Below are 27,960 nucleotides of genomic sequence, written 5' to 3'. Positions count from 1 at the left end.
GACAGGCGTTCCCACCACCACAGCGAGCCAATTAACTGCAATCAGAAAGAGGCAGACACTTAAGACAGATCCTTGCGGTACTCCATTCTCCTGAACTCGGGAGGAACTATGGGAGGCCTCAACTAGCACATGAAAGGAACGAAGCGACAGAAATTTTTGTATGAAAATTGGGAGCGGACCCCGAATACCCCAACCATGAAGCGTGGAGAGAGTGCGATGTAGCCATGTCGTATTTTACACCTTCTGCATGTCAAAAAAGACGGTGACCAGATGCTGACAGCGGGCAAAGGCCATATGGATGTCAGACTCCTGGCACACCAGATTATCGGCTGCGGAACGGTTCTTACGGAACCCACCCTGAGATGGAGCAAGAAGTGCCCCGAGACTCAAGTAGCCAACAACCTCTGGCTCACCATGCATTCTAGCAACTTGCAAAGAACGTTCGTGAGGCTAATGGGGCAGTAGCTGTCCACCTCCAGTGGGTTTTTGCCAGGTTTCAACACGGGGATTACGATGCCTTCCCACCATTACAATGGGAACTCCCCCTCAATCCAGATACGGTTGAAAAGGTCTAGGAGGTGCCACTGGCAGTCCACCGAGAGGTGTTTGAGCATCTGACAGTGGATGCGATCTGGCCCGGGAGCCGTATCAGGGCAAGCGGCTAGGGCACTTTGGAATTCCCATTCATTGTGCAATTCAGGGTGGCATGTGTCAAATGAAAGGCTCCAACATTCCACCCGCTCTTTCAGGGAACGGAAGGCCAGTGGGTAACTCGCAGAAGCGGAACTCTGAGCAAAATGCTTTGCTAAGCAGTCTGCAATTGTGTCTGAGTCAGTACAGACCGCTCCATCCACTGAAAGTGCAGGTACGCTGATGGGGGTCCGATAGCCATAGAGGCACCTAATCTTGGGTGAAACATGCGAGGGAGAGGTAAGGAGGCCAATGGTGTAGACATATCTTTGCCAGCACTTCTGCTTATGTTGGCAAATGAGGCTGCGTCCTTGTGCATGGACCTGTTTAAAGGCGATGGGGTGTTCCAATGAGGGATGACACTTGTGACGCTGGAGTGCCTGCCTGCGATCTTTAATCGCCTCAGCGATCTCGGGTGACCACCAACACACAGTCCTCCGCCAAGGGGACCCAGAAGAACCGGGAATGGCAGATTCTGCGGCAGTAAGGATGCCGATGGAGACCGAGTGAACCACCTCATCAATGGCTCATTGGAAAGAGGCTCAATAGCGGTAATGGAGGTGAAGTAGTCCCGGTCATCCTTACTCATAGCCCATCTGCAGGAGCACCCAGAAGAGTGACACTGTGGCAGTGACAGAAAGATCGGAAAGTGGTCACTACTGCACAAGTCGTCATGCACACTCCACTGGGCAGATAGTAATAGGCTAGGGCTGCAAATCAAAAGGTCGATGGCCGAGTACGTGCCATGCGCCACACTAAAATGTGTGAAGACACCATTATTTAAAAGAGAAAGGTTGAGCTGTGCCAATACTTTCTCAACGATGCTGCCTCAGTCGCCCAGTAACAGAAAAGTTGGTGGTCAGTGGGCTATCAGCGCAGCCAGGACATGCTGTGGGACATCACCATCCGGTGGAAGATAGAGACTGCAGACAGTAACAGTCTGAGGCATCCACACCAAAACAGTGACAGCCTCTAAAGGTGTTTGTAGAGGGACAGACTCGCTGTAAAGAGAGTGAAGGACGTAGATACAGACGCTACCAGATACCCTCTCATAAGCTGCCCGGTTCTTATAACAACTCTGATAGCCACGGAGCACGTGGGTTCGCATCACCGGAAACCAAGTTTCCTGAAGAGCAATGCAGTGGAAAGGGTGAAGGCTGAGAATTTGTTGGAGCTCAGCAAGATGGTGGAAAAAAACTGCTGCAGTTCCACTGGAGAATGACATTGTCCATGGCCGAGAAAGGCATGAAGTTACCAAGGTGGCAGATTACGCCACTGGTCACCTGCTGCCACCAATTGAGTACCTGTGCGAGTGACATCCATTGGGTCTGAGAATCCGGTGAGATCTAGGTCCTCAGCGGACTCCAGAATCTCTACCTCGCCCTCAGACGCAGAGCTTGTAGGTTGCAGTGGGTGGGTGGGTGCCTTCCTTCGTCTTAGAGGTCTTCTTCTTGGACTTTTCTGGCTGCTCCTTGGGTTTCATTGGCTGGGAGGGCTTCACTGATTCAGTCTCCGGAACAGAGGAGGATCGCAAAGGCCTACAACTAGCTGCTTGTGGGCACTTGTGCCGCTGACGGGTGTCATCCTTCCCACTTGTGGAAAAATTGGGAAGGGAGGGACCCAAGGGACCCCTTGCGAGTGAGAGGATCTGAAGAAGTTGGACGCTTCTCTGACTTAGAAGCGGAGACGAACGTCCCCGATGGGTGGGTGGGTGGGTGGGTGGGTGGGTGGGGTGGGTGCGGGGTGGGGTGTTTCTCCCGAGGTAGGTGGCGCAAGAGCAACAGAGAGGGTAGTGGCCCCCATGGGCAAGGGAGCATGTGGAATTGTACGGAATTTGCTGAACTGAGGGAGCTATCACGTTTGTTGTAGCAGTGGCATATGAGGAAGTCATTCACACAGGATGGAGTCATTCATAACTCCTCTTAGCATTATATTCCATGATTTTCCACTCTTTCTGTAAGATCCTGTTGTCTGGCGAGGAAGGTGAATGATACTCTCTGCAGCTGACACAGATGGAAGGCGGGGGGGCACATGGAACATTGGGATGGGATGGGCTTCCGCAATCTCGACATGTGAGGCTGGAAGTACAGTGTGAAGACATATGGCCGAACTTCCAGCACTTACGGCACAGCATCGGGGGAGGGATATAGGGGTTGATATCACAGCAGTAGATCATCACCTTGACCTTCTCCGGTAATGTATCACCCTCGAAGGCCAAGATGAAGGCACCCGTATAAATCTGATTATCCTTCGGAGCCCGATGAACGCACTGGGCGAAATGAACACCTCGATGCTCTAAATTGGCGTGCAGCTCATCATCAGACTGCAAAAGAAGGTCCCTATGGAAAATAATACCCTGGACCAGATTTAAACTCTTATGAGATGTGATGGTAACTGAAACATCCCCTAACTTGTCACAAGCAAGCAACCTTCGTGACTGAGCAGAGGATGCTGTTTTTATCAATACTGACCCAGAGTGCATTTTGGACAAGCTCTCCACCTCCCCAACTTGTCCTCTAAGTGCTCTACGAAGAATTAAGGCTTCGTTGACATGAAAGACTCCCCATTAGCCCTCATACAAACTAGGAACCGGGGCGAGTGTCACAGCCATCCTGAGCCTTACGCTCCTCCCACGGTGTGGCTAGGGAGGGGAATGATTTGGGACCGATTTCTGGGCATTGAATTGAGCCGGAGAACGCTTAGAGACTGCTGGCAGCTGGCCACCAGCAAGAGATGATGTACCACACTTCATTGCATGTCATGCGCCCTGACACCACCCACTCCGACCAAAGGCCCTCCCCACAGGCGCCACCCAGCCTCAGCAAGGGCCACCTGACAGGATGGATATTGCCGGGAGTCTCGATGCCCCAGGGAGATAGGCATCTACTCCTTGGCATACAAGGGGAGTTAACTGCGCAGGCATCAGCAGAGTGATCCCTGTGTTGTCAGGGGGCTACAGCAAACAGGGTACATGGCGGCTCCATCACAACAGGCTGGCTACTGTGCTGGATATTAGGTGCAAAGAAGTCCATGGTCACTGTCTCCGCAAAAATCAACACTGCACAGTGCATGGTGGAAATCACACCCTGGAAAGTATCCTCGCCCAAGAGATGAAGAACGAGCAGGACGGCAATGCGACGACAAGAAAGCTGGCTGAAGGTCTTAATGCATGATGGATACAATGCAGCATGTAAGGTGCCCTTCCCCAATCAGCTCGCTTTTAGGAAGGATTTGGAAATATGGAGGTCAAACCTGTGAGGGGACCATCGCACATAAGCCGAAACATTTGAGACTCCTTTTAGTCGCCTCTTACGACAGGCAGGAATACTGCAGGCCTATTCTAACCCCCGAACCCACAGAAGGAAAATTTCCTGAAATTTCTCTTGCTTCTGCTGAATATTTCACTGATATATGTGCTGACAGCACAAAAAAATTAAGAATTTCAGTAATATCTGCTACCATGAACATGATTTCGGTGTTAACTGCTGCTGGTCTTTTTTTTTAGGGTAGGGAGGGCAGAAGCAATAGATGTTCAGAGACAGGCTGAAAATGACATTCACATTGATAAAATAGGCAGCCAGAAAGCAAATTTTAATGTACACAATTCATGCAGATAGCCTCTGATTGAAACTAGAGATACTAAAAAACTGGCACAAAAATTAGGTTCATCCAGTTGTAATTCAGCCACTGCAACAAAATCAGTTATTGTTACTGCATCAGAATATCTGAGGACTAAGGCATAAGCTTAATGAGTTGCTTACTGGAGTTGAAGAATTAGAGTTGAGCACACCAGTTGATATAATCTGCATCTCTTTAACATCATGTTACCACTGGTACAAATATGATAAATGTTACAGGATTCAAGTTAGCTTCTTACTTCTGTAGAGAAAATATGGAGAAACAAGTTGCCACATTTGTCAGAAACTGTTTTGATTTAAACAATACTGATATTAATAAATTATGCTCAGAGCAGCACTTAAAAGCTCGTGCAACAGAAGAAGTATTTCATATGAAGACCTTTACAATAGCAGGCATATACAGATCACTTTTAGGAAATTTTAATCTCTTCATAAAAAAAAAAAAAAAAAAAAAAAATCGAAGCTCTGATGTCCCATCTCATGGTAAAAAAAAAGGAAATAGTGGTTGCTGGTGATTTTAATTTGGATTTATTAGAAAGTTCGGTTGGTGAACAATTATTGCAGTCAAAAACACTATCATTAAATTTAGTTCCTACTGTGAACTTTGCTACTAGGATATGTAAATGCTCTGAGACTGCTATTGATAATATCTTTGTATACAAATCTAGTGGGAAATGTAATGCATTACAAAGAATACAGCAAAATATTGAAGCAAGTAATCCAGAAATCAAAGCAGCTTTATTATGAGAAAGAGATAAGTACATCGGGCAACAAAATGAAGACTGTATGGGATATAGTGAAGACAGAGACAGGTGGGACCAAAATTAAGAGTAATAGATAGCTCTAAAAATAAACGAGACTTTGGTAACAAGTGCATGTAGTGTTGCAAACATCTCAAACAAGTATTTCATTTCTGCTACTGACAGCTTGGGGTTATCAGGTTCGGTGAACAGTGCAATGGAGTATCCGACACAAGTGTTAAAAAAATAGCTTCAGTAAAATGGAAAAGACACGCACATCTACCAAATAAATAGCATCCATCATAAAATCCTTAAAATCTAAGTATTCTAGTGGGTATGATATATCAACTAAGTTAATCAAAGAGTGCTCATGCAAGTTGAGTTCTGTCTTACACTCTGTATTCTAACCAATGCTTCTCAGTATATTTATACCTTAATGATATTTGTTGCAATTAATACATCACTATTTACAAACAATAGCTCAACACACAGTATCAATAATAGCAATAAGAACAATCTACATAAAGACCTAAAATCACTTACCTTGGTCCAAAAACGGGGTCCAATATTCAGGAACACAAATTTTCAATAAATTACCAGCAACGATTAAAAGCTTGGTTTCAGATAAAGCACAGTTTAAACAGAGTTTGAAAGAATTTTTGATAGGCAACTCCTCCTGCTGCTATATAGATGAGTATCTTAACAGAGTCTTTTATGTCAGCTTAAGTAAAAATGTTTGTTAGATGTCAGTTTTGACAACACTTGGCCACAACAGTCAAGATTAGGTATTTGGTATGTGATAAATTTGTTAGTAGTTCATTCTGACAGCATGTTAATGCTGTAAATATTAGCTGTTCCAGTTTACCACATTGTATCCACCTACTTTGACAATCTCTGACAAATGATCAGGGTAGTAAGTATTACATTCAAATGTTTTATGTTATACTTTCTGACATGTTCCACACCCACAAGAGTCATCCCATTTTTTTTGGGTCTATGTAACAAAAACAGAATCTAATTTGCCTACCCCGATATATCTTTCAGCAGTATAAATGCCTACATCTTGGAGCAAAAACCATGCTACAGTGGTTTGAGGGGCTTTATAGTGAACTCTTATTGATATCTCAGTGACGAAGTTTGCCTTGTGTAAATCCTATGAAACCCATCTGGGTTGCTGTAAGGTGCCATACCACATGTGCTAATCAGCAGCCCATTATTTATGTGAATTATGTGACCTGCGCAAAGGCATCTAATGTCACATTCACCCACAAACCTGCAAACACACTGTCTCATTCCCGATACGTTGAATCAGGGGTGTATTTCATTTCGAAGACAGACAAGCATGCTATTAAGCAGGTTGTCATAATGTTTTGGCTCATCAGTGTATATAGCAATTTTCTTTGTATCTGTATATTTTATGCTCACTTAGCTATTAATGTTTCTTGGGTCGTTAACAACACTTCTCTCAAAGATACTTTGGAATGCTACTCACTTCTTGTGAGTGGTTTTTATGTGACAAAACATTACTATTTGTAGATTACTTTCTAATTTCTTCCATTTTTTCACAGAGGGTAAGTGGAAAAACATTTAACAAAAAATAAATAAAATACAAAATTTTGTATGGAAAATTCTTTCATGTTTTCATAAACTGTAAGTCATGAAGGATATTCAGGGAAAAAATTGTCAGCGTACTTGTTTCCATTTAGAGCTGCTGTCAATTTTCAAATTTTCTTCAAAGTAACTACCAACAAAACATATATAAAGCAACAAGAATTGGCAAAAGTTCATGAAATTAAGTATAATAGCAGTACACAAAATCTCACTTCTCAACCAGGTAGTGGTGTTACAGCCTGGAATGAGCCAATGGAAAATAAAATGGAGCACCTGTGAAACAGGATTATTGGCAATTTCTGAGAACATGAAACATTTTGTAACATTATGACACGACGGTTACAAAAGCACTTTGTCAAAATGTAGTCTGCCACTTTAGTCACACATCCACACTCAGGCACACCAAATATAATAGTACCACAGCAGACAGGGGAACGCATGTTTGAAATTTCTTATGCTGCAATATGTACACAGGGACGCACAGTGATGCTGTGTGTGATTTACATATGAAAGTTTTGTGCATTCACTCTACCTCTTGTAGATGAATTGCAGCTAACATACTCTCTTAGCCGAACTGTAGCTAACATACTTACCTCGCATCTCTTAGCTAATGCCTTAATTGGTTTCTTCTTGGTCAGTTGTGAACTCTTAACACATGTGTCATGAACAGTGCATAATAATGACACACGGAGGCAGGTTTTGAAGTTAAGATAACGAGACTTGTAAAATGTTAGGATGCCAATTAATTTCGTTTTATTTCAGTAATCGCAAAATTAGTAAAATGATTTCTAGCATCAGTCTATCGTTAATATTTATAACAAGATTCCTGACCATTATTCATTAACTCCTGAGCACTGCAAATGTCACAGAAGTGCTTCATACGACTTTAGAGTCAACATGAGAATGCACAAATAGGTTTTCCAAGGAAACGTTAACAATTAACTCTGTCTTTACATGGAGTTGCACTTCACACGTTAGTTCCTGTGTTGCCACCTTAAAAACCAATCTTATAAGCCTAGTGAGCAGAGTTAACAGTTTGGTGCCTGCCATCTCGGGGCTCACTTGTGATTGGTCCATCATTTCGATCAGTAAGCACTGACAATAACATTTCCTGATGAACTGAGTGATATTGAAACTACTGGCAACACATTCTCAGTACAAGTAATGCCATCAGCATGGTTGGAGCTGTATGTTAATATTTCAACAGTAAATATAAAAGATTTGCTTCTTGGCACCCAGCTTTGTAACAATCTCCACTGTCTTCCTCTGCTCCAGTATGATACAGGTCTTGCTTGCCCAGTTGTTCTCGCGACATCGATCAATGAGTCTGCCTTGAAATCCTACCTAATCGCTAAATTTGAAAAAAATGATAGCATTGACTTCCTAGACCTGAACATTACTAAATAAAATAATTCACACACCTTCAAAAGTTCACAAAAACAACAGACACTACCATCCAGAGATCATCTTCCTTATCATGACACACAAACATGCTGCATACAGATTACTGGTTAACAGAGCCAGTAATTTACTACTCGAACATGCAAAGCACAATGAACCCATCATGGTAATTGCTGCAGCAAATGGCTATGACAACACACTTACTGAACATATCACACAGAAAAGAAAAAGCAATAATACCCAAGTGACAAACAGAAAATAAAAAGAAATTCACTGCTTGCATACCATTCACAAGCAAACACACTCACAGAATAGGAAACATTTTCAGATTGTACAAATTAACACTGCCTTCACAATACATAACAAAACACACACACACACACACACACACACACACACACACACACACACACACACACACGTATTTACACATTAAATATGTATTACTTGCATAAACCTCAAAGTAGGTCAAACTAGGTGAAACTTCCAAAAAAGATAACAATGAACTCAGAAATGCTGACCGCACGAACAATTATATTAAATCAGTACTAGCCACCCACCAAGGGTTTGACATCTCCATAAGGTGGTTGCTGATGCAAGATGTAAGTCGTCATACTTGCATGGCAAATGTGAAAGGTATTGTCACCAAGAGAGGAAATGCGCACGTACAGAGAGGCATTCACAGTTACATGGAAGTAGTCCTTGTAGCACTTCCTCCCAAGAGGCCTTCAGTACCTGTGCAATGGCCAAGGGCTGTGCTGAATTCTAAGCAAATTTTGCATCTCTGTTGATAAGATTGTCAGCTGTATGAGTATGTATGGCTTCCTCTAAAACAACAAAAATGCCGAGGCTAAAATTTCAGCCTTATCATAGAACATGTGATGCTCTGTGATCAAGTAGTGCCCTGCAACAGCTGATTAGCCAGGTTGGTCAGGCACATAAGTTGATTGTGTTCTGGACAATGTCCTTGCCTGGTATAGCATGTCTGCCCAATATAATACTCCTCACACTAGCATTGGATCTTACATGCACTATGTTTTCCAAAGCCACAGTCATCTTTCATCAATTGTAACAAGTTCCTGAGTTTTGGAAGTGGATGAAAGGCACATTTCGTGTCTTATTTTTTGAAAATCCTGTTCATTGTTGAAGACATGCGACCAAAATACGGAAAGAAGGGCATTGTGATAGTTGCCTCCACAACTTCATTTACATCCTTACACTGATCTTCCTTTGCCATATCTTAGTGGCAAGTCTTCGAGAATCAATAGGATCCTCAATAAATATGACATTAGGACTATGTTTTCAGGTGCCACAATTGAGAAACCAATTACAGGCAGACATATTAAAAAGTGCAAGAATATTATGCGGAACACCACTAATACACACACTTGGGTCAACCTGACAAGTCAGCTGTGGTGGAGCAATGTAGAGATGGGTCGAACTCTTTCATTCCCGTGAACTACTTCATTTCACTCTTTGCCGTGAAGCGTTCAAATGAAGTAGTTCATTCATGAAGTACAGAAGCCTAGCGAAGTTGCCCAGTTCGCCGCTCAGCCGCGACTACACTCGCTTCGCCTCACTCGTACAATAAAGCTTCGTAAATCGTAATACTTCATAATTTTACAAACAGATGGCCGAACTATGCAGTAACGTGCACGCAACGTTTTAACGCTCTTACAGCGTCTTAGTTAACTTAAATAGAGCATGGTCGAATGGGACAAAGGTAAGATAAACAGAGAAGCCCGTCACGTATAAAGAAGGTATTAAATGTAATCTTGCTCGACATTTTCTCATGAAGCGCCCAAAAAAGTCTATCTGTCAAACGAAACATTATTTGTTGTATTCATGGACTGAAAACTAGGGCTACCAACAAAATGCAGTACAATTTTACGTTCCTTTTAAAATTTAATCCAAAATAGAATGAGTATGTTTACCACTGTCAAAGTCTATATACCTATGTTAAGTAATTATTCAGAAGTTTTCCTGTAGATTTTATTTTTGTTGAGAATAATAACCCTCCAGATTCAAAACGTAAACTGTCACCTGTAGTCATTGGTACGATTTCAAACTCCCCTACCCTTCGTAAACCGATTGTTCCCCACAAACACCGCGCGATTCGTCGACACTCGACAGGCAGTAGAGGGAGGACTGAAGTGAAGGGAGCATGAGTGACGTAGCGCCCATGTAGTGGGAGAGGGGAAGAGAGTGTGTGAACTAGGAAAAAGTGTGGAGTGTGCTATCAGTGAAGAGTTTGAAGTACCAGTTCATTGAAATTGAGTGGTTAGTTCACACTTCACTGGAGTGAAGCGTTCATTTGAACGACTCATTCAAGAGCTCCCCATCACTAGAGCACTGACTGAACATTGGCCATTGCATGTTCTATGCAAAGGCTAAAGTTTAATCCTCAGCACCATTATTCTCATATTGGCTTTTTAAGGAGACCATACATATCTGTACAGCAGACACTCTTACCACAGATGTGGAATTTCAATTAAGTACTGCCTGAAATCCAGCACAGGTTGGCACGACACACACACACACACACACACACACAACACACACACACACACACACACACACACACACACACACACAGAGAGAGAGAGAGAGAGAGAGAGAGAGAGAGAGAGAGAGAGAGAGAGCTTTTGATTTCCAACCCAACAGTGTAGTACAGAGTGTTATCTCAGCTTTTAAACACAGCAGTATCTGACAGCACAGATATCACCCCTGCACTCATGCAGATCTTTGGCTCCCAGCAGCGGGCACTGTGGGAACTAATTTCACCCAACTTTAAGTGCCTCTCCACACTTTTAATTTCTGCTTCTAGCTCTGATAAATTTTGCCATGGATAACGCCAATAGCATCTTTCAGCAGTGAACTCAGCAAACAACAACCGCATGAAGATGTCGCACAGTTATTTCAATGAAATACTGAGAGGCTTGCACAATAACAAGTTCCAGGGAGTTTTCATTTCTTACTTCAACAATGCACCTGATCTTCAACTCTTCTGAAACATCACAATTCCAAAGCTTCTAATCACTTTATTTAACAACCTTTTACGCCCATTTATTGCTGTGCTTCAAGCATTGTTTTTCATTCATCTTTTCGCTGGCTTGAAGTTTATATTTTTTTTGAGTGTTAGCAAGTATGTCTTGTTATAAAAAGCTCATATTCTTTGTGCAATCATCTTGCATCTTCATTATTTACGTATTCTGCTTCCAAGATAGCAGTCCCCCATCCCCACCCCCTATTCTAGAGTATCTTGTCCCAGTTTAACATTTAGCTATCCAACATATCAACCTCCTGCCTATACCACTATCTTAGTCTCTTTTTGTTTATATGCATATTATAACCATCAGTGAGCAGATGTTTTATTCCACAAAATGCTTAACTCAATTCCTGTTCAGTTTTGGCAACCACTGCTATGTCATTAGTAAATCATGTTATACAGATTTTCTTTCCAAGACAAACAACTTCAGCTTCAGTATAGTCCAGTGCTGACTTTGTCTAAATATGTATCCCACTCGTTGATACTATCTAAGAATGGAAAACATTTCTTGGGTGCCCACAGATTTTCAGAGGATCAAATTCATGACTTTTTCCATTACTTCTTTAAGTTATACTCATGACCTCTCGAAAATATACACGGTACAAGGATGAAAACACTTTATCAATCTGAAAGCTGGTTGAAACGAAAGCTGAAGCATGAGCAATTTAATTATATATGACCTGCAGTATACTATTTGTCAAACACTATACAAACAAACTCACACAGGATGGTGTATACTATTTTCTTATATATTTGGTATCATATCAATTAAAAAACAAATTGTTTTAACATAGTAACTGAATGAAAACTTTCAATTTTCCTTTAGACACTATAACAATTTTAAAGCTACATAGTATATGTCAAATGTTAAACATCATAGTAAGAAAGACATTCAGTGTTTCAATTCCTTAGCTAAACTTGAAATTTCAATATCTAAAACTTCAAATGCTTTTTTGTGTTTTATATACTCATTTGTTTTGTTTTTTTTTTTATTTTTGCGTTCTTTTATTTCTTGAACTGACGTTCTTAAAAGAATGCTGCTTCTCTTTCTGATGAAGCATTCTTCACAGCTAGTATCACCGATTTTGGATTTTGTAATCTCCAGATTCAGTTGTTTCTCACTATTAAGTAAACCACCTAATGATTGTATTGCATTGTAAACACTTCTTTCTACAACAATTTTGTCTTCTAAGTTTTCAACTAAAACTTGTTTGTCAACAGAAAAGCCTCTTTCAACTTCAGCTCTTCCGTGAAATATGCATACCAGCTTCTGCACAAACGTGGTGAAGTCATGGTTTGCAGTTTGCTGTAAATTCATCAGGAAGGTATCAAGTTTGTCATCCTTAGAACTGAACTGTTTCAGTTGTTTTTCAGAATATTCACAACATTTAAAGTATTCTCTCTTCACTACGTCAGCTGTTGATGGAATCATATCTTTTTGACACAAATTCTTCCAACTGAATTATCACTCAAGAATTGCTCAGAATGGAGCTCTGCATAACTTCACGCGATAAACATGAGCCACATTTGACAGCCTTTAGTTTCAAAGGACTCTCCTCAGCAATATTTAGATAAAGATTTTGCAAATATTTGTGCACTCATTTCTGAAAATGAGGATATCCTCAACCGTGTAGTTCTTGCTAGCATATATACTGACTTCCTGATGTTCATTCCGATATATGCAGTGCACTTGTAATTGGTGTTGTCTGCTTTGTCACTATCTGTGTTTTGTTGCAGAACTTCCGTTGTTTTTCATTATTAAACATATCAATATGAACTGTGATCTCAATTTTGATATCACAAAGTATTTAACCGACAATTACATCCTTTGCTCACAGTTGAAGCTCAAAGTGCAAGTTTGTGGTGCCTGCTATAGATACTTAATTTATATGGAGACAGAGCGTGTTCCCCCTCCCCCCCCCCCCCAAAGCAAACACCGTCTACTACCCACTCCCCCCCTCAACAAATGCCAAGCTGCAGTCTGCGAGTAGTACTAATATAGTAGTGTGGTAAACATTTCGGCTAGTGAGAAATCTATTTTATTCTGATTGTCTTTCATACCTTTAAAAATTACAATGGTTTAATATTAGTTATTCAAAGCCTTTAAGGAAATGTCTTCCAAAAAATGATTCAGATTAAAGAGATTGAAACAAAAGTAGCAGTGGACAGAGTTAAACAGTTGTTCTAACTAAAACCTTTCCAGCAACATGACATGGCAGCACTGTCATGGGCAGAGCTACAATTTATAAATCATTTCCACTAGGTATATACATCATATACAGTTCAATGAAGCAACACCTGCCACTCAAGGCTGCACAGATGGACACCCAAGACCACTATAGATAACAAGAACTATTAAGAGTTCTGGTGAATCTTTATTTGTTTAATAGGCTGCCCGATAAAACATTTTTGGAGGTAGCACTAACTTGCTACTCACTTCTAGAACACATGTGACTGACACACAAAACAAAATACGTGACCACCCACTCATTTTCATTATTTACAGACACACCGATCTTGTTTTATTCCAGATTATCACACACGCGAGACAGATTTTGCTTCTTTCCAGGTGTGGATTTAGTATTAATCTGAAGAAGCACGTAATCAGGCACCTGTGATTTTTAATTGGTAGTGCTTTTATGGGAGATGTTTTGCTCCGTCAGACGTAACTTATTCTTAATTTGCTCGCAAGTATGGTCATCAGTGAGATTAGTATCATCAAATTCTTTCGTTTGCAATATTCATGAATAATAAGGACTTATTCTGCCATTTTTTGAAATTAAAAAGCACATAGTTTGTTACACAATTTCGATACTAAAATGAAACTATGGTTAAATATTTACTTTTTATTCTTTCTAGACTCATTAGTAACAGCTTGACTATTCATCAAACTTGGCATTTCAAGTTCTCCATTTTCTAGGTGGTGTGGTTTTGGTTTTATTTTTCACAGTAGTTGGTTTTTTTGTATTGTCAGCTATGGTTGACCTACATAGGTCAATGGAAATGTTCAATTCCAATTATTGTAATTTAAGTTGTAAGTGTTTGTGTTGGTGTTTCGGTATCTTCAGCTGTGATTGACCAACATAGGTCAAAAGGAAATGTCCTATTCCAATTTTCGTAGTTTTAGGTCTTGTTTTTGTGGTATCAACAGTTGCAATTGAGCTATATAGCTCAAGAGAAACTTTCGAATCCTTAGGACTTTGTTGATGTAGCAGAATGTTGTAATTTTTTTTCTCTCTTCATGTTGTGTGTTTTGGGATCGTTGTGTGTGCCTATAACCCCCAATTTCCCTTGGCTGCCCAGTTAGTCTGATTGTGTTTTTGGAGGGATATGTTACTGCCTTATTTATACTAAACAGAAACTATTACTAGGCATCTCCCTGTGGGTGGTGCAGGGAGTGAGCACTAGGGCTGTTGAGGGGAGGGACAGGGTGAGGAGGGGAAAAAATCTCCACCTCCATGTACTGCAAGTGCTCAGTGTAGGCAACACAAGCATGTTTCTTAAACTTCCACAAAAGCAGCTATGTCTAGTACAGAGTTAATCGTCAGTTAAATACTTCGTGCTATCGAAACTGAGATCATTGTTTGTACTGACATATTAAATAAAGGCATTAACGTCCTACGTTATCAGTTACTGTGTCAAAATAAATTCTGAATTACAAGTAGGTACAAGAACAAATTACGACACTAGAAATGGAAGATAACTTACTATTTATTTTTTAAAATTTACTGGATGCCACACATTTCAGCAAAGCCATAACAATATTCAACACAAATTTATAATGAAACAGGCCAATTTTGCAGAAGCTTCTGATAATTCCAATGCACTAACAGTTTCACTTTGGCATGTAATTGTTTTCACTGACTCGTCAATGGTATCTGAAGTGCCGGTGTCGACAATGAGGTTGTCAATGGTTATTTCCATCACAATGTCACACCTCCAGTACTCCTGGTCAAGGTGTTGTATCTTTTCGCAGTAACCTTTCTAGCCTTCTCAGTAACAGCCTGAAAATGAACTCTTGCAAGAGTCAACAGATTTTCAGATGACATATCACCTGTAATGTTGCACTCTCAAAAAGAGTATTTTTGCCCATGCTAGCTCAATGACAGTCAAATCACAAATGACGAGACACGCAAATCGCTTTCTGGCTCTCTTTTTGTCAGTATGTCAACCGCATATGACTTCACTGTCGCCCTATTCTCCCGAATCCTGGAGTACAGAGCCTCCTATGTCATACTCTCATCACATTGGATTGTTCTATTCTGCAGCTACTGTATCATAGATGCTCTCCTATCATATTTGGTGGGCAGTTTGTTGAGTTGTCTGCTGTGATAAGGTGCATTGTCCATGATTATTACAGATTGTAGAGGAAGATTTGGGAGTACAAGTTCTTCAAACCATTTTTTGAAATTAGCTGAATTCATCAGCCCATGGTGATCTCCCTGTGTTGATTTGGTCCAGAACTTTCGCTCTGCCTGCCTAATGAATCAATTTTTAGAACCCCCACTTCTAACTATTAGTCTTCTGGAGACGATTCCCCACATCATTTTTTTTCCTTTTATTTATTTATTTATTTTCCACAAGCGTTTGCCCCACATTAGGTTACTGTCCATCCAGGATTCGTCCAAATAAAAAATTTCTGTGCCAGCCTCCCTGATACTTTTCAACTATGAGGAACTGGGCCCACCAGTGCACAATGTTGCCACATTCCAATAATAAAGTCCTCTTGTTTTCAACCTCTCTCCACACGAAACTAACGGACTTTAATGCTTTTTTCTGAGAGAGGTGGTACTGCAACTCTAACCAATCTTCTGTTCAAGAACTGGCAGAAGTTTTCGCACAGTGGGCACAACCTTTTGCACAGTGTAAATCTCTTCTATTGTGTCCCTGATGACTCGTTTGTTAAGCCATCAACAACTACTTCAATTTCCCCACCTTTTCCCCAAGTTGAAGAGAGAAACACTTTCTTATGAAGTGAAATTGCATTCGAATATTTTCAGAAATGGGTTAAAGTGTATGATTAGTCATTACTGTAAGCACCTGTCTTTCTATTGGCTTTATCAGTGAAAGATCACACATTTTAAATTAATTACAATCAAATACGATTATAATTGAAACTAACCTCTTTTTGCCAGGAGTTCCTGGGGACGCATCTGGCTGATTCCTGGCAAATTCTCTAACTCTCACAATACTACACAGGCTCTTCCCAGTGTACGTTGCAACTCTGAGGGAAGACTGCCAAATCAGGTGCAACAGTGATTTTTAGTTTTTTCATCACCGCAGCACTTCACTACATTTATCATTTTATAACAAGCGCTCCTCAAAACAGGATTCTTTTACTGAACTGGAGTTGACGTTCACCCCCGCAATGGATCATCACTCATTTTCAAAACAGTGAAAACCAGACACTGCACATTGACAGCAACAGCACATCCAAGCAACCGATATAGCAGGCAACAAAGCAGAAGACAAATGCAGTCTACGCCCCACAGTTGGCAACATGTACATATCGCCACGTCACACCACACCACAAAATCTTCCGACTGCTGCTGATAGTTTCCAGTCTGGAACTACGGGGCCACACATGCCAAGTTACAGTTCCCATACAGTACATTTTTTCATGTTTGTTGCTGTGTGCATGTAGTGTCATCATAGACACCATATTGGAGTCACTGAGAATGGCCATTTCAGCCATATTGATGACACCTTGGGTCAAAGCAGACAGAATAGTTGGAATCTGATGCTTCTGTAATGGAAGTGCAATAATTATATTCTGCTCAAAATGTATTGCATCTCCCCTATTATCTTCTTGCGTTGTGTCCTCTGTGTACAAATGAACTTCAACTTTTCCTTCAACACATTCCTACAGTACTTAGAGTCTTAATCTCCATGCCACAAACAAAGGAAAAACTGGACATAAAAATGCAAGGCCAGTGAGTGAGTAACATCTCAGATTAAAGTATTCTATTCATTGGAACACGCTATCGGATTTATGTGGGGCATTGAGAGACACACACACACACACACACACACACACACACACACACACACACACACACACACACAGAGAGAGAGAGAGAGAGAGAGAGAGAGAGAGAGAGAGAGAGAGAGAGAGAGAGAGAGAGAGAGAGAAAGTGTGTGTATGTGTGTGTGTGTTATAATTTTAGACGTTTTGCACTTCTACCTATATTGGTCTTTTTCTGGACAGAAATTGTTAAATGCCTGTCAGTTTGGTTTTTGTAAACGATTCTCCATATAAAAGCAATATAAAATCTCTCAAATGAAATCATGGCAGAGCCAAACAAGGAAAATGGATCCTGTTGGTATATTCTGTGACCTTACCAAAGCTTTTGATAATGTGGACCACGAAGTCTACTTGTCAAACCAAAACATCATTAACTATTTTCGATAACTGGTGCTCCACAGATTACAAATTGCAGTTATTTATTGAAATTTTATTGTATCACCATCAGCTGATATGAAAACTTATTCTTGCTACCAGTTTCAATTGTAATGAAATCAAACACAGTCCCCTCCCCCTCCCTTTCCCACCAATTACAGTATGCATATCAATGCATATGATAATCCATCCCACTATACATAACTCCAATAACCTGAGCACCAAAATTGAACAGAAGGATTTAGACATTGTTCAGAACAGCCAATATGTCAACAATACATAGTGCACCACACTCCTCTTGTGAATACAGGTCTTCTGAACAATGTTTAACGTCTCTGCGTTGAGTTATGTATGTTTAATGTTATGTTGAGTGGGGTGGAATGTCATGCATGTACCCACGCAAAGTACGATTGAAGAACTTCTTGTGCCTTATGATTTGAAACAATCTAAACTGATAAAAAATGGTAAAGGTTTTCATAGCAGTAGACAACAGGTCAATAATTTTCAGTGAAATACACTGACATTAATGACGTCACCCTTGTGTGTATTAAGTCTACCATTATAACAAAAAGCAGGGAGTACACTGACACTGTCACAACAGAGTAGCTACCATAAAACAAGGTAATATTACAGGGTCCCAAATGATTGGGTCCAGTCTTGTTTTTATAACCTACATTGACTTTCCTATTTCTTTAACTTCTGTAATGTTTTATAATGACACATGCATATCAATCAAGAGTGCAAACTCAGCATTACCAGGCACAGCCAAGGTAATAGCCGAACAGACCTACAAACAGTTCAAAGCTAACAACTTGTCTTAAATCTCACATACTCATATTATGCACTTTCATATAAGACATGCTACCACTGGAAGCATACAGTCAATGAAACACTGTAAAATTCCTTGGAGTTTAGCTGAATAACACGTTGAAATGAATCAACATATAGATGAACTACTCAAGCAACTCAGTTCAGCATGTTTTGCCCTTCAAAGTACTTCTCATTATGTTAACCTAAGGAAATAGATGCATGCTTATTTTGCATATCTTCAATCTCGGTTTTAAACACCTTTTGATGAAATGCAGCTATGTTATGTATTCAGTGGAAGTAAACAGTTAGGATATTATGTGAAGTAGATAATTGCTCAGCTTGCATAGGTGTTTTTAAGTACCTTTGAATTCTTACACTCACTTTCTGGCACATTTACTCCTTCGTGGCCTTTTTTGTTGTTGATATCATTTATACTGAACTGTGGTATGCACACAAGTAGATTTGCTAGGGTTCAAGAAATTGGAAATTCCTACAAACTCTACAGCGAATTAAAAACATAATTCCTACAAACTATCTAATCATCTAGACTGGAGGGTTTAAGAGCCTACATGTAAATCTTACAACTGCGTCCATGAAGTACCACAACCAATCGTGCAGTATGACTATACATAAGATTATGGTAACACCTCAGTGTTACAGCAACTCTAAACAAGACTCAGGTACCGTTGCCAGCCTTTTGTACTTCACAGCTGAAAAACTGGCAGGAGCACTACTAACTGCTAGGGCTCTCATTTTGCCGCATAAAATATAAGTTTCTGTCCCCCATACTGCTCTAGACCCTTTCACCAGTTTCTACACCATTCATCTTTCTGCTCCATGTCAGCCTCATATTTGGCACATTTCTTTTTTTTACTCAACACTACCTCTTATATGTCACCCTTTTCTTTATTTATGTTAGCCCAGGTTCCATGATACCTCATTTTACTATTCCTTTAGCATATTTCAAAACCCTGCCTGTCCCTTTGCACAGGTGCCTACCACTTACCCTCCCCACATCTACAAGTTCAACATTAGCATAATCTCATTTAACATTTTTGAGACTAAGGCCAAGTATCACTAGGGCCACAACACTGTTAAAAAAAAAATATGCAGCTGCATATAGCTTGGACAACAATTTTCTTGTTGTACAAGTCACTTATCACTCGTAAACTGAACTCATTTAGTATGCACATCTCACTATCTGTCCCTTTGCAGATGCTGCCTTCTGTTGTCAATTTCTAGAATTATTTCAAATGAAACATTAGTGAATTTAACAGCTGCTGTTTCAAATCTCTCAGCTAATATCTGGTCGAGTTAATGTAATTTCATACATGTACTCCTGAGGTTTTGCAGTTTGATGTGCTTCTGCTACAAATACATCATGTCTGTTGAGTGAGCAAGAAATTTTGGATGTTAAAGAGAAAAAAAATGCTCAATAGCTCTTTTTTTTTACAATTAACTATACTGTCATTATTTTAAAATTTGTAATCTGTCAAAGAACTAAAGTAAATATGAAAAATAAATATTGACTTTCATAACGATAGATCAATTGCCTATGTGCCATTACCACTTTCAATAATGGCACATCGTTTTCTAGGCTTGACATTCTTGTAAGTGGTCAGTCTCCAATGTGTTAACCATTCCCCAGTTTTCTTCCCCACTTCCTCATCCATGACCACACCCCCTTCCATATTTAAATATAATTTAGCGTGATTTCAGAGATTTTCATCTGCAACCAGCACATGTGTGCTATGTTATGTATCACCCATGTCCCCACATGCCCAATGAAATGGTTACATTAAATGCTACATGAAAAAACAATTGTTTGTAATGAGCTTTCTGTTTACACTGGGAAACATAAAACACAAGATGTTCAGTATATCTATGGACAATTCCATCCACACATTAAGAGAAACAGTTTGCAAAGATCTGAGAAAATAAGTCAGACGAAATATGCCTGATGGCTGAGGAGAGACATGCAGTACACACTAAAGTCGCAGCTATGAACTGTTCCTCAACTAGTTATGTTAATAAATGAATACTTTCCTCATAGACATGGAATCTCTAAAACTGATTTCACACTTACTGTAGTCCACAACACTGAAAACAACTGAATTTGACTTTGTGCTCTACAAAACACACACTATGTGATCGAAATTATCCGGATGCCCCCAAAAACATATGCTTTTTATATTAGGTGCATTGTGCTGCCACCTACTCTATATAAGCACCTCAGTAGTCATTAGACATCGTGAGAAAGCAGAAAGGGGGTGCTTCACGGAACTTACAGACTTTGAACGTGGTCAGGTGATTGGGTGTCATTCATGTCATACGTCGTCTGTACATGAGATTTCCACACTCCTAAACATTCCTAGGTCCACTGTTTCTAATGTGATAGTGAAGTGGAAATGTGAATGGACACATACAGCACAAAAGTGTACAAGCCGACCTCATCTGCTAACTGACAGAGATTGCGGACAATTGAAGAGAGTCGTAATGTGTAATAGGCAGAAATATATCCAGACCATCACACAGGAATTCGAAACTGCATCAGGATCCACTGCAAGTACTACGACAGGAGGTGCGAAAACTGATTTCATGGTTGAGCGGCTGCTCATGAACCACACATAGTGCTGGTAAATGTCAAACAATGCCTCACTTGGTGTAAGCAGCATAAACATTGACACAGGACAATTGAACAGTGGAAAAACATTGTGTTAAGTGATGAATTACGGTACACAATGTGGCGATCCAATGGCAAGATGTGAATATGGCAAATGCCCAGTGAATGTCATCTACCAGTGTGTGTAGTGCCAACAGTACAATTCAGAGGCGGTGGTGTTTTTCATGGAGGGGGCTTGCAACCTTTATTGTTTTGCATGACACTATCACTACACAGGCCTACATTGATGTTTTAAGCACCTTCTTGCTTCCCACTGTTTAAGAGCAATTCAAGGATGGTGACTGCTCTCTTTCAACCTGATTGAGCACCTGTTCATAATGCACGGCCTGTGGCAGAGAGGTTACACAATCCCTGTAATGGACTGGCTTGCACAACAGAGTCCTGACCTGAATCATACAGAATACCCTTGGGATGTTTTGGAACACCAACTTCGTGCCAGGCCTCACCGACCAACATTGATACCTCTCCTCAGTGCAGCACTGTGTGAAGAATAGGCTGCCAATCCCCAAGAAACCTCCCAGCACATGATTGAATAAATACCTGCGAGAGTGGAAGCTGTCATCTAGACCAGGGCTTCCCAACCTTTTCAGCTGGGGGACCCCCTTCTTTAGTCGAAAATCCATGGCGGACCCCTAGTTAGTCAAGAGCACAGTAACTTTAAATTTCAGAGCTAAAGCCATGGGAACTGAAAGCTTCTTAATGCAAGTGCCATGTTCGCAATTTTGCGGGGATGTGCACATAGGTTTAGAGCGAACACTTGTGTGGTTTTTGTAAATGTTTTTTCAATTCAATCAGGAGGAATTTGTTTTGTTATTTTACAATTATGTCATCCTTTTGTACAGCTTGTCCCATATCACCATATTCCTTTGAGTTATATACATGAAGTGTAATCTGCGATGTCATTTACTGGCTTTAACCCTTGACGTAAATGTGTTGTGTGAAGTCGTGTGTGTTTATCTGAAGTAAGCAAAGAAGTACTCTTGTAGTTGATGTTTCTTTGGAAAATTTATTTCAATTGATGGTTTACAATATCTTGTTTCATTACTTTCATTTCGACCTGGATGTAAATGATTTCTTCGGTGTTTTGGTGAGGGTAGTGTCTAGTATCTGTGCTGTACTTTGAGCTATATAGGTCAAATGAATTATTTGATTCCAATTTATTTACCATATATTTGCATTCCATTAACTCCAGATGAATTCATGTATCCTATTTTTCGATGTCTTGGTTGCTTTGGAATGAGCTTACATTTATGAAACCACCTTCTTAAAAGGATGTTCCTGCCCAAAACCACATCGTTCCCAGTTGTCCCGTTAATTTCATTTTATTAGCTAACTGATATATTTCACATGTTTATAGTTTGTTTTCAATGATAACAGTATATCCAGTGGTCTTCATCTTCTAGGATGCACTCTGCCTGTTATTAAAAACATTGGTTGTCTTCACAACTAAAATAGATGACTGACTCTTCATGTGTAATATGTCATCACTGGTCAAAGCAGACAAGTGGAACCTGACCTTACTCTCAGGTGGAGGCTCCTTCATTTATTGTCTGAATTAAAAGAATGCACCACAGAGACACTCCTGAAACGATCAGACACATTCAGTCAGCAGTTCATCTTGTTATCTAATCTTGGCCTTCAGTTTAAATACGTTTTGATGTATAAATGACAATCAACAAATGGAATGTGTTGAACGATATATAATTAGTGTGTGATGTATACCTTGTCTGCTACTGTCAAGATGCTGGCCTTATCATTTACTGATAAACAATTTAAAAGGAAACATCCCTCTGTTACCAACAAAGTTCCTAATCTATTAACCATCTTTTGTAATCTCCAGCTTCTGTTACATTTTTAATTGTTACTGAACAACAACTGTATATTTCTTGATGTTATTTGACAGACTCAAATGTTGAACAAACAAACACAATAGTCTGACCACCACAGTGATTTCTTACCTACAGAAAATGATATCAGCTTGCCTTCTTTAAGACCATTGGCTTGTCAAGGCAATAGTAGGGATGGGGGTTGCCATTTATCATGCAGTGAATAATGACAACTTTCTTATGAATTCAAAACAATGCCAGAATTGATCATTTAGATTTGAGGACCTCTCTTAGTATATTTCACAATGCTCTGTGCAAAACAGACTCAAATTACTACAGCATGTAGAGAACTTGCTAATGAAAAATGTTCAGTTTAGACATGTAAATACTAAGCAAGCTGTAGTAGTAGTATTTAAAAACTATATTTTTAAACTGAGGCCCTGTCAAAGTGCCTACACAATTAGAATTTATAGACTAAACATTTTTAAATTTAAGCCACAACATCACTGAAGACACATTCTTAGCAAACCTAAAAACAAACATGAATGATACCAATTTTTCATAACATTACTCCTAATTATTTTTCCTTCTAATTTACACTATGTCTTCTGATTTTTCTTAAGAACCAATCATGTAATAAGCTGGAAACTGTCACTGCACTCCAAATCCAACAACAAGTTAGATATACAAATTTTAGAAATTTCCTAATAATTCCTCTGTGTTAATTTATAAGTAGCAGCCAGAAAATGCATTCTTTATCATGGGGCTGAACTTTTTTTTATCCTTCAGTCAACCAAAAAAAAACAATGCAGACTTCGAAAAATCACTTGAAAAGGAAGACTGTTCTCAATTCTGAGGATCAGTCAAAGTTGTTTTTCCTGTTGTAAGATAGGTCTATCCCTCTACACAATACATGGTCTTTATTTCTAACTTATCCTCAACTTCAGTACCTACACACAAGAAAACCAATATTATTCTTTAACACTTACTCAGTGTTGCCAGATGCACAGTTTCAGGCAAAGGCAATGACGAAAGTAGAAAATCAGCTAATATATGATTAAGAAGTGTTTTTTTTGTTATATATAGTTTAAAATACTTAATTATATGCACACAATGACTGCTTTGAAAATTACATTTTATTTATTCCCCATTCTTTTCAAATCTGAACATGTGTCCCATCTCTAAACAAATCATTAACGAGATGCTAAATCTTGTGTCCCCTGTTTTAAACCTGTGACCTGCATAAAAAATATCTTATGGGGTTTGTGAGGATGGCCCACTATTCTGACACAAGATCTGGCAATGATATGACATTAACAAAAGAAAAGCCTCTTTCCTTAAATTTAAAATACAACTATTAATTTTGTACGAAATATTACATTTTAGTTTGAGGCAAGGCATGATACTGAAATAGTATCACTGTTTTGACGAACAAGGCAATAAATTGGATGTGACAGTTTAGCATTAATTTCTATGAACTTCTGATAAAATACATTATCAAGTAAACACGGCTGTGTCTAATAGGCATAGTCCAGATGAATTTAAGTAATTATCATTCCTGTCTCTCTACAGTCTCCAAATCCACTATATTGAAATAAACCCATAATTTTGGTTTCCCCTCCCCCCCTCTTTCCTTTCTGTGACTGTCCTCTTAATAGCATTTCGCTTCAGTCCTTACAGTGTAAACAGGAGTAACTATAGTCACCGCCAGAACTATCATATCTGTTATCAAAAATTTTAGGAACAATTGCTGTCATCAATCCATTTCCATTTCTTCGTATCAAATAGTCTTTCCAAAGAAACAAAGGAAAAAAATAAAAAGATGAAAGAAAATAGTGTAGTGAAACTGGTATAACTTCAGCGCAAGAGGTGTCACGTGACACACAAGCGGCAAAACAGACAATATAAGTACTTCAGAACTCTGTATTCATTAAATCGGTATCGTTGTTTAAGTAGCTATTGGGAAATTAAAATCGCCGGCTTCTCAAATTATTAATTATTTCGACAGGTAAAATTCCCAATGCTGAAAATTTATATTACCTGAAAACACCTCTGCCCCTTCCTTTCATCATCGGACGGTAATCGTCCTCCTCTTCGTCGGTATGTTCATCTTTTTCGTCATAATTGCCTGGCGAAGACATTGGCTTTTCACAATCATCAGCCATTTTACTCAGTTACTTCTTCTTCAGTTCGCGACAGATATTAAACACAAAGATTATACAGAAGTCGCTGGGAGCAGAGATCTCAACGGTTCTGGTACAGCATCACAGATAAATTCACAATTATTGATTACTCACCTTAGAATAACTATCTGGCAATATGATGTTCGTTTTCATTTTCAACATCACTGCAATACTCGACTAAAATTTGCTAATCCAGTGACAATCATTACAATAATATTTCAGCGAGTTTCGGTTGTGGAGTCACTGCACAGAACCACGAGCTTTGCTATCTAGAAGGCTGTACATTCGAGCGGAACTAGCAGGAAGTAGTACCACTCATTCACTTTCCCACGTGGTGTGCGAGAGGCAGGTGTGGTGTGGTAGTGTTCTGTCGTGCAGTAAATATATTATTATGAGTTCCAGCGTGTGCTACAAATGCAGCCGTACAGGACACTTTGCAAGAGAGTGCCCGCAAGGAGGTGGATTTAGCCGCGGTGGAGGAGGCGGCGGTGGGCGAGCTGATCCGAAGTGTTACAAATGTAACGGCTATGGACATTTTGCCCGCGAGTGCCGTGAAGAGCAAGATCGGTGCTACCGGTGCAATGCAGTTGGTCACATCTCAAGAGATTGCCAGCAGAATATGGATGGAGGCCCGACGTGCTACAACTGCAATAAGACGGGGCATATTGCACGAGAATGTCCAGAATCCAATGATTACGGGCGATCAAGACTTTCCTGCTACAACTGCAACCGAACCGGGCACATCGCTCGCAACTGCCCTGATGGATCCGGTGGGAAGACCTGTTACAACTGTGGCAAGGCCGGCCATTTAAGCCGCGACTGTGGTCAAGATCGACCCTAAAGCTTGTGAATGTTATGAGGTACTTTTTGTATGAGAGCTTAATGTCGTATGAGGACACCTTTTGTTTTTTTGTCTTTAAGAGTACCTATACTGTAACTCGTAATAATTAGACATCAAGTTTCAATTGCCATTCAGGAAAGTAAAAATGTTGAGTAACTAATCCTACTAAGTTTTGATAATTATTTTCATAACCTTGTTCCATTTTTTCCCATTTTGTGTCACTAAAAGTATTTCTTGTTGTGCATCTGTATGGCCTCACAAAATGACGCCGTTAGTGGAAGGCGGAAGTCGCCATATTGGTAATATGTGCGTTTCATATTTTGAATTTGACTTGGCATTTTTATATTAGTATTACGCAGTAAAACTTAATTGCAGTTATGTGAAATGGTAAGTAACATTAAATTAGGTGAATTTAATTATATTTATAGGGATTATTTGCCTGAAATCATTGTTTCTGGTGTTCACTGTTTCAAGTATTTAACGCCACGAGTGAAATTGTAAAAGCTGCAGCAGTGGACGTAATTGAAATTAACAATTTACCCAAATTATAGGGGTAATATAAATTTCATACCATAATTTTTAGTATTTACACCAGATTTGTTTCAAATCTAGATCTTCGTAGTGGCATGAATACGTAAGAATCCAAAGCTTGAACTGCGTGAATTTTATTCCAAGGAACCGTTTTTGGGGAGGTAATGAAATTGGCCAACTTCGAAATCTTGATCCACCATGGTTATTCAGTATTGCGTGTCGTCACTAAAATTCAAATGTGGCGGTATGTAAATGTAACTACTTTGTTGGATTGCAGTGTTATTATTGAAATAGTCTTACTTTCAGCAAGGCACTGTTAAAATATCACCGATTTCTGCCAACTTTGCTTGGAGGCACAAATTTATTTGTAAAGAAATAACTTACGAAACATTCTGCTGAGAAGAATTGCTGTTTACTCCGTACTCCAGTTTTACAGATCGCGTTGGATTAAAATTTCATCAGTCTGCCTCCAGATTACTGAGGTTAAACGTAAGTATTACTCAATTTTTTTTTTGGACATTCGTAAATTGTGTGGAAGGGGCTTCTAATGTGTCGTTTCCTGCTTATCATTCTAATTTCTGCTCCAGTTGAACATAATTGGATTATAGAAGTGACCTTAAATACACTTTTCTGATTTAGAATATTTATAAATACAGAGCATTTTTGTTCCGATTTTATCTAGTTTACAGTTCACTGTTTGTTTTAAGGCATGTCAATATAGTGGGGTGGGGGTGGCGTTTAGTTGGCGAGATTGTAAACATTTACCCAAGTATTTGAAATATACTTTATTAATTAATATCTAAATGTGGTGACAAAGTAGGTTGTTCAGTATTGGACTGTGAGCTGCTACACACCAGTAGATTTTGGTAAGATGGAGGTTCACCACTTTATATGGAATTTTTGTGCTGTCTGGTAGGTTTGGAAATAGTTCTAGTATAGTTTCTACAGGAGGATTTTAGTGTTACTTGCTGCATGGATTCAAACCTGTTCGAAGACTGTCAGCACATTGAAATACGTGCTAATAATAGTACTAATTAACAGCTGGAAAACAAAGAAATATCACAAATTTATATGCCTACTTCAGAAGTTCAGCTTCCTAAATCCATACAAGACTGCTTGCACTTATTTGAGATTTTACCTTAACACTATTCAGGCTTCACACTTACCTATGTATATAGTATGTGAAATTAGCCCTAGACGTTTGTATGTTTGGCTATCAATTCTCTCATTGCTTGGACAACTCTTACTGTACAGCGTGAACAAACTGATGCAATAGTAAACTTGCTCCAATGGCTTCGTTTTCCATGTGAAATGTGCTTGGGTTAACTGTTCTGTTTAAACTAACAGTTAACTGTTCTCATTGTGCACAAATGCAACACTAAACTGGATGTGAGAACTGTAACTTGGATGTGTCACTGTTTTGTTGATTATACGTGTGCAGGCCTGCTGGAGAATTATATTTGAGACTGCATGCACCACAATGTTGTGCAGTTAGGAAGTGAATCTTGCTGCTGTATGCTGCACAAACATGATTAGCACTAACAATACTGTCTTAAA

At 39.6% G+C, this 27,960-nt stretch overlaps 2 protein-coding genes across 2 annotated transcripts in view; one reads left to right on the top strand and one right to left on the bottom strand.

Moving 5' to 3' along the window:
• LOC126334901 (transcription elongation regulator 1) overlaps window positions 1–25,292 on the bottom strand; it is a 236,362-nt gene extending 211,070 nt beyond the window's left edge. The window contains exons 1-2 of the mRNA XM_049997613.1: window positions 25,146–25,292; window positions 24,889–25,031 (exon numbers count right to left, since the gene is read on the bottom strand). Of these exons, the coding sequence (XP_049853570.1) occupies window positions 24,889–25,013 (125 nt within the window). The 5' untranslated portion in view covers window positions 25,014–25,031; window positions 25,146–25,292. The remainder of the gene's footprint in view (window positions 1–24,888; window positions 25,032–25,145) is intronic.
• A 25-nt stretch (window positions 25,293–25,317) lies between these two features.
• On the top strand, window positions 25,318–26,037 carry LOC126334908 (CCHC-type zinc finger nucleic acid binding protein). Its single transcript, XM_049997626.1, has one exon. It carries the CDS (start codon window positions 25,423–25,425, stop codon window positions 25,870–25,872), a length of 450 nt encoding a protein of 149 aa, XP_049853583.1. The 5' UTR covers window positions 25,318–25,422; the 3' UTR covers window positions 25,873–26,037.
• Window positions 26,038–27,960: the final 1,923 nt, after the last annotated feature.

Source organism: Schistocerca gregaria, chromosome 1 (assembly GCF_023897955.1).
Source record: "Schistocerca gregaria isolate iqSchGreg1 chromosome 1, iqSchGreg1.2, whole genome shotgun sequence".
In the NCBI taxonomy this organism is placed as follows: Eukaryota; Metazoa; Arthropoda; class Insecta; order Orthoptera; family Acrididae; genus Schistocerca; species Schistocerca gregaria.
This window is presented reverse-complemented; position numbering and strand designations above follow the sequence as displayed.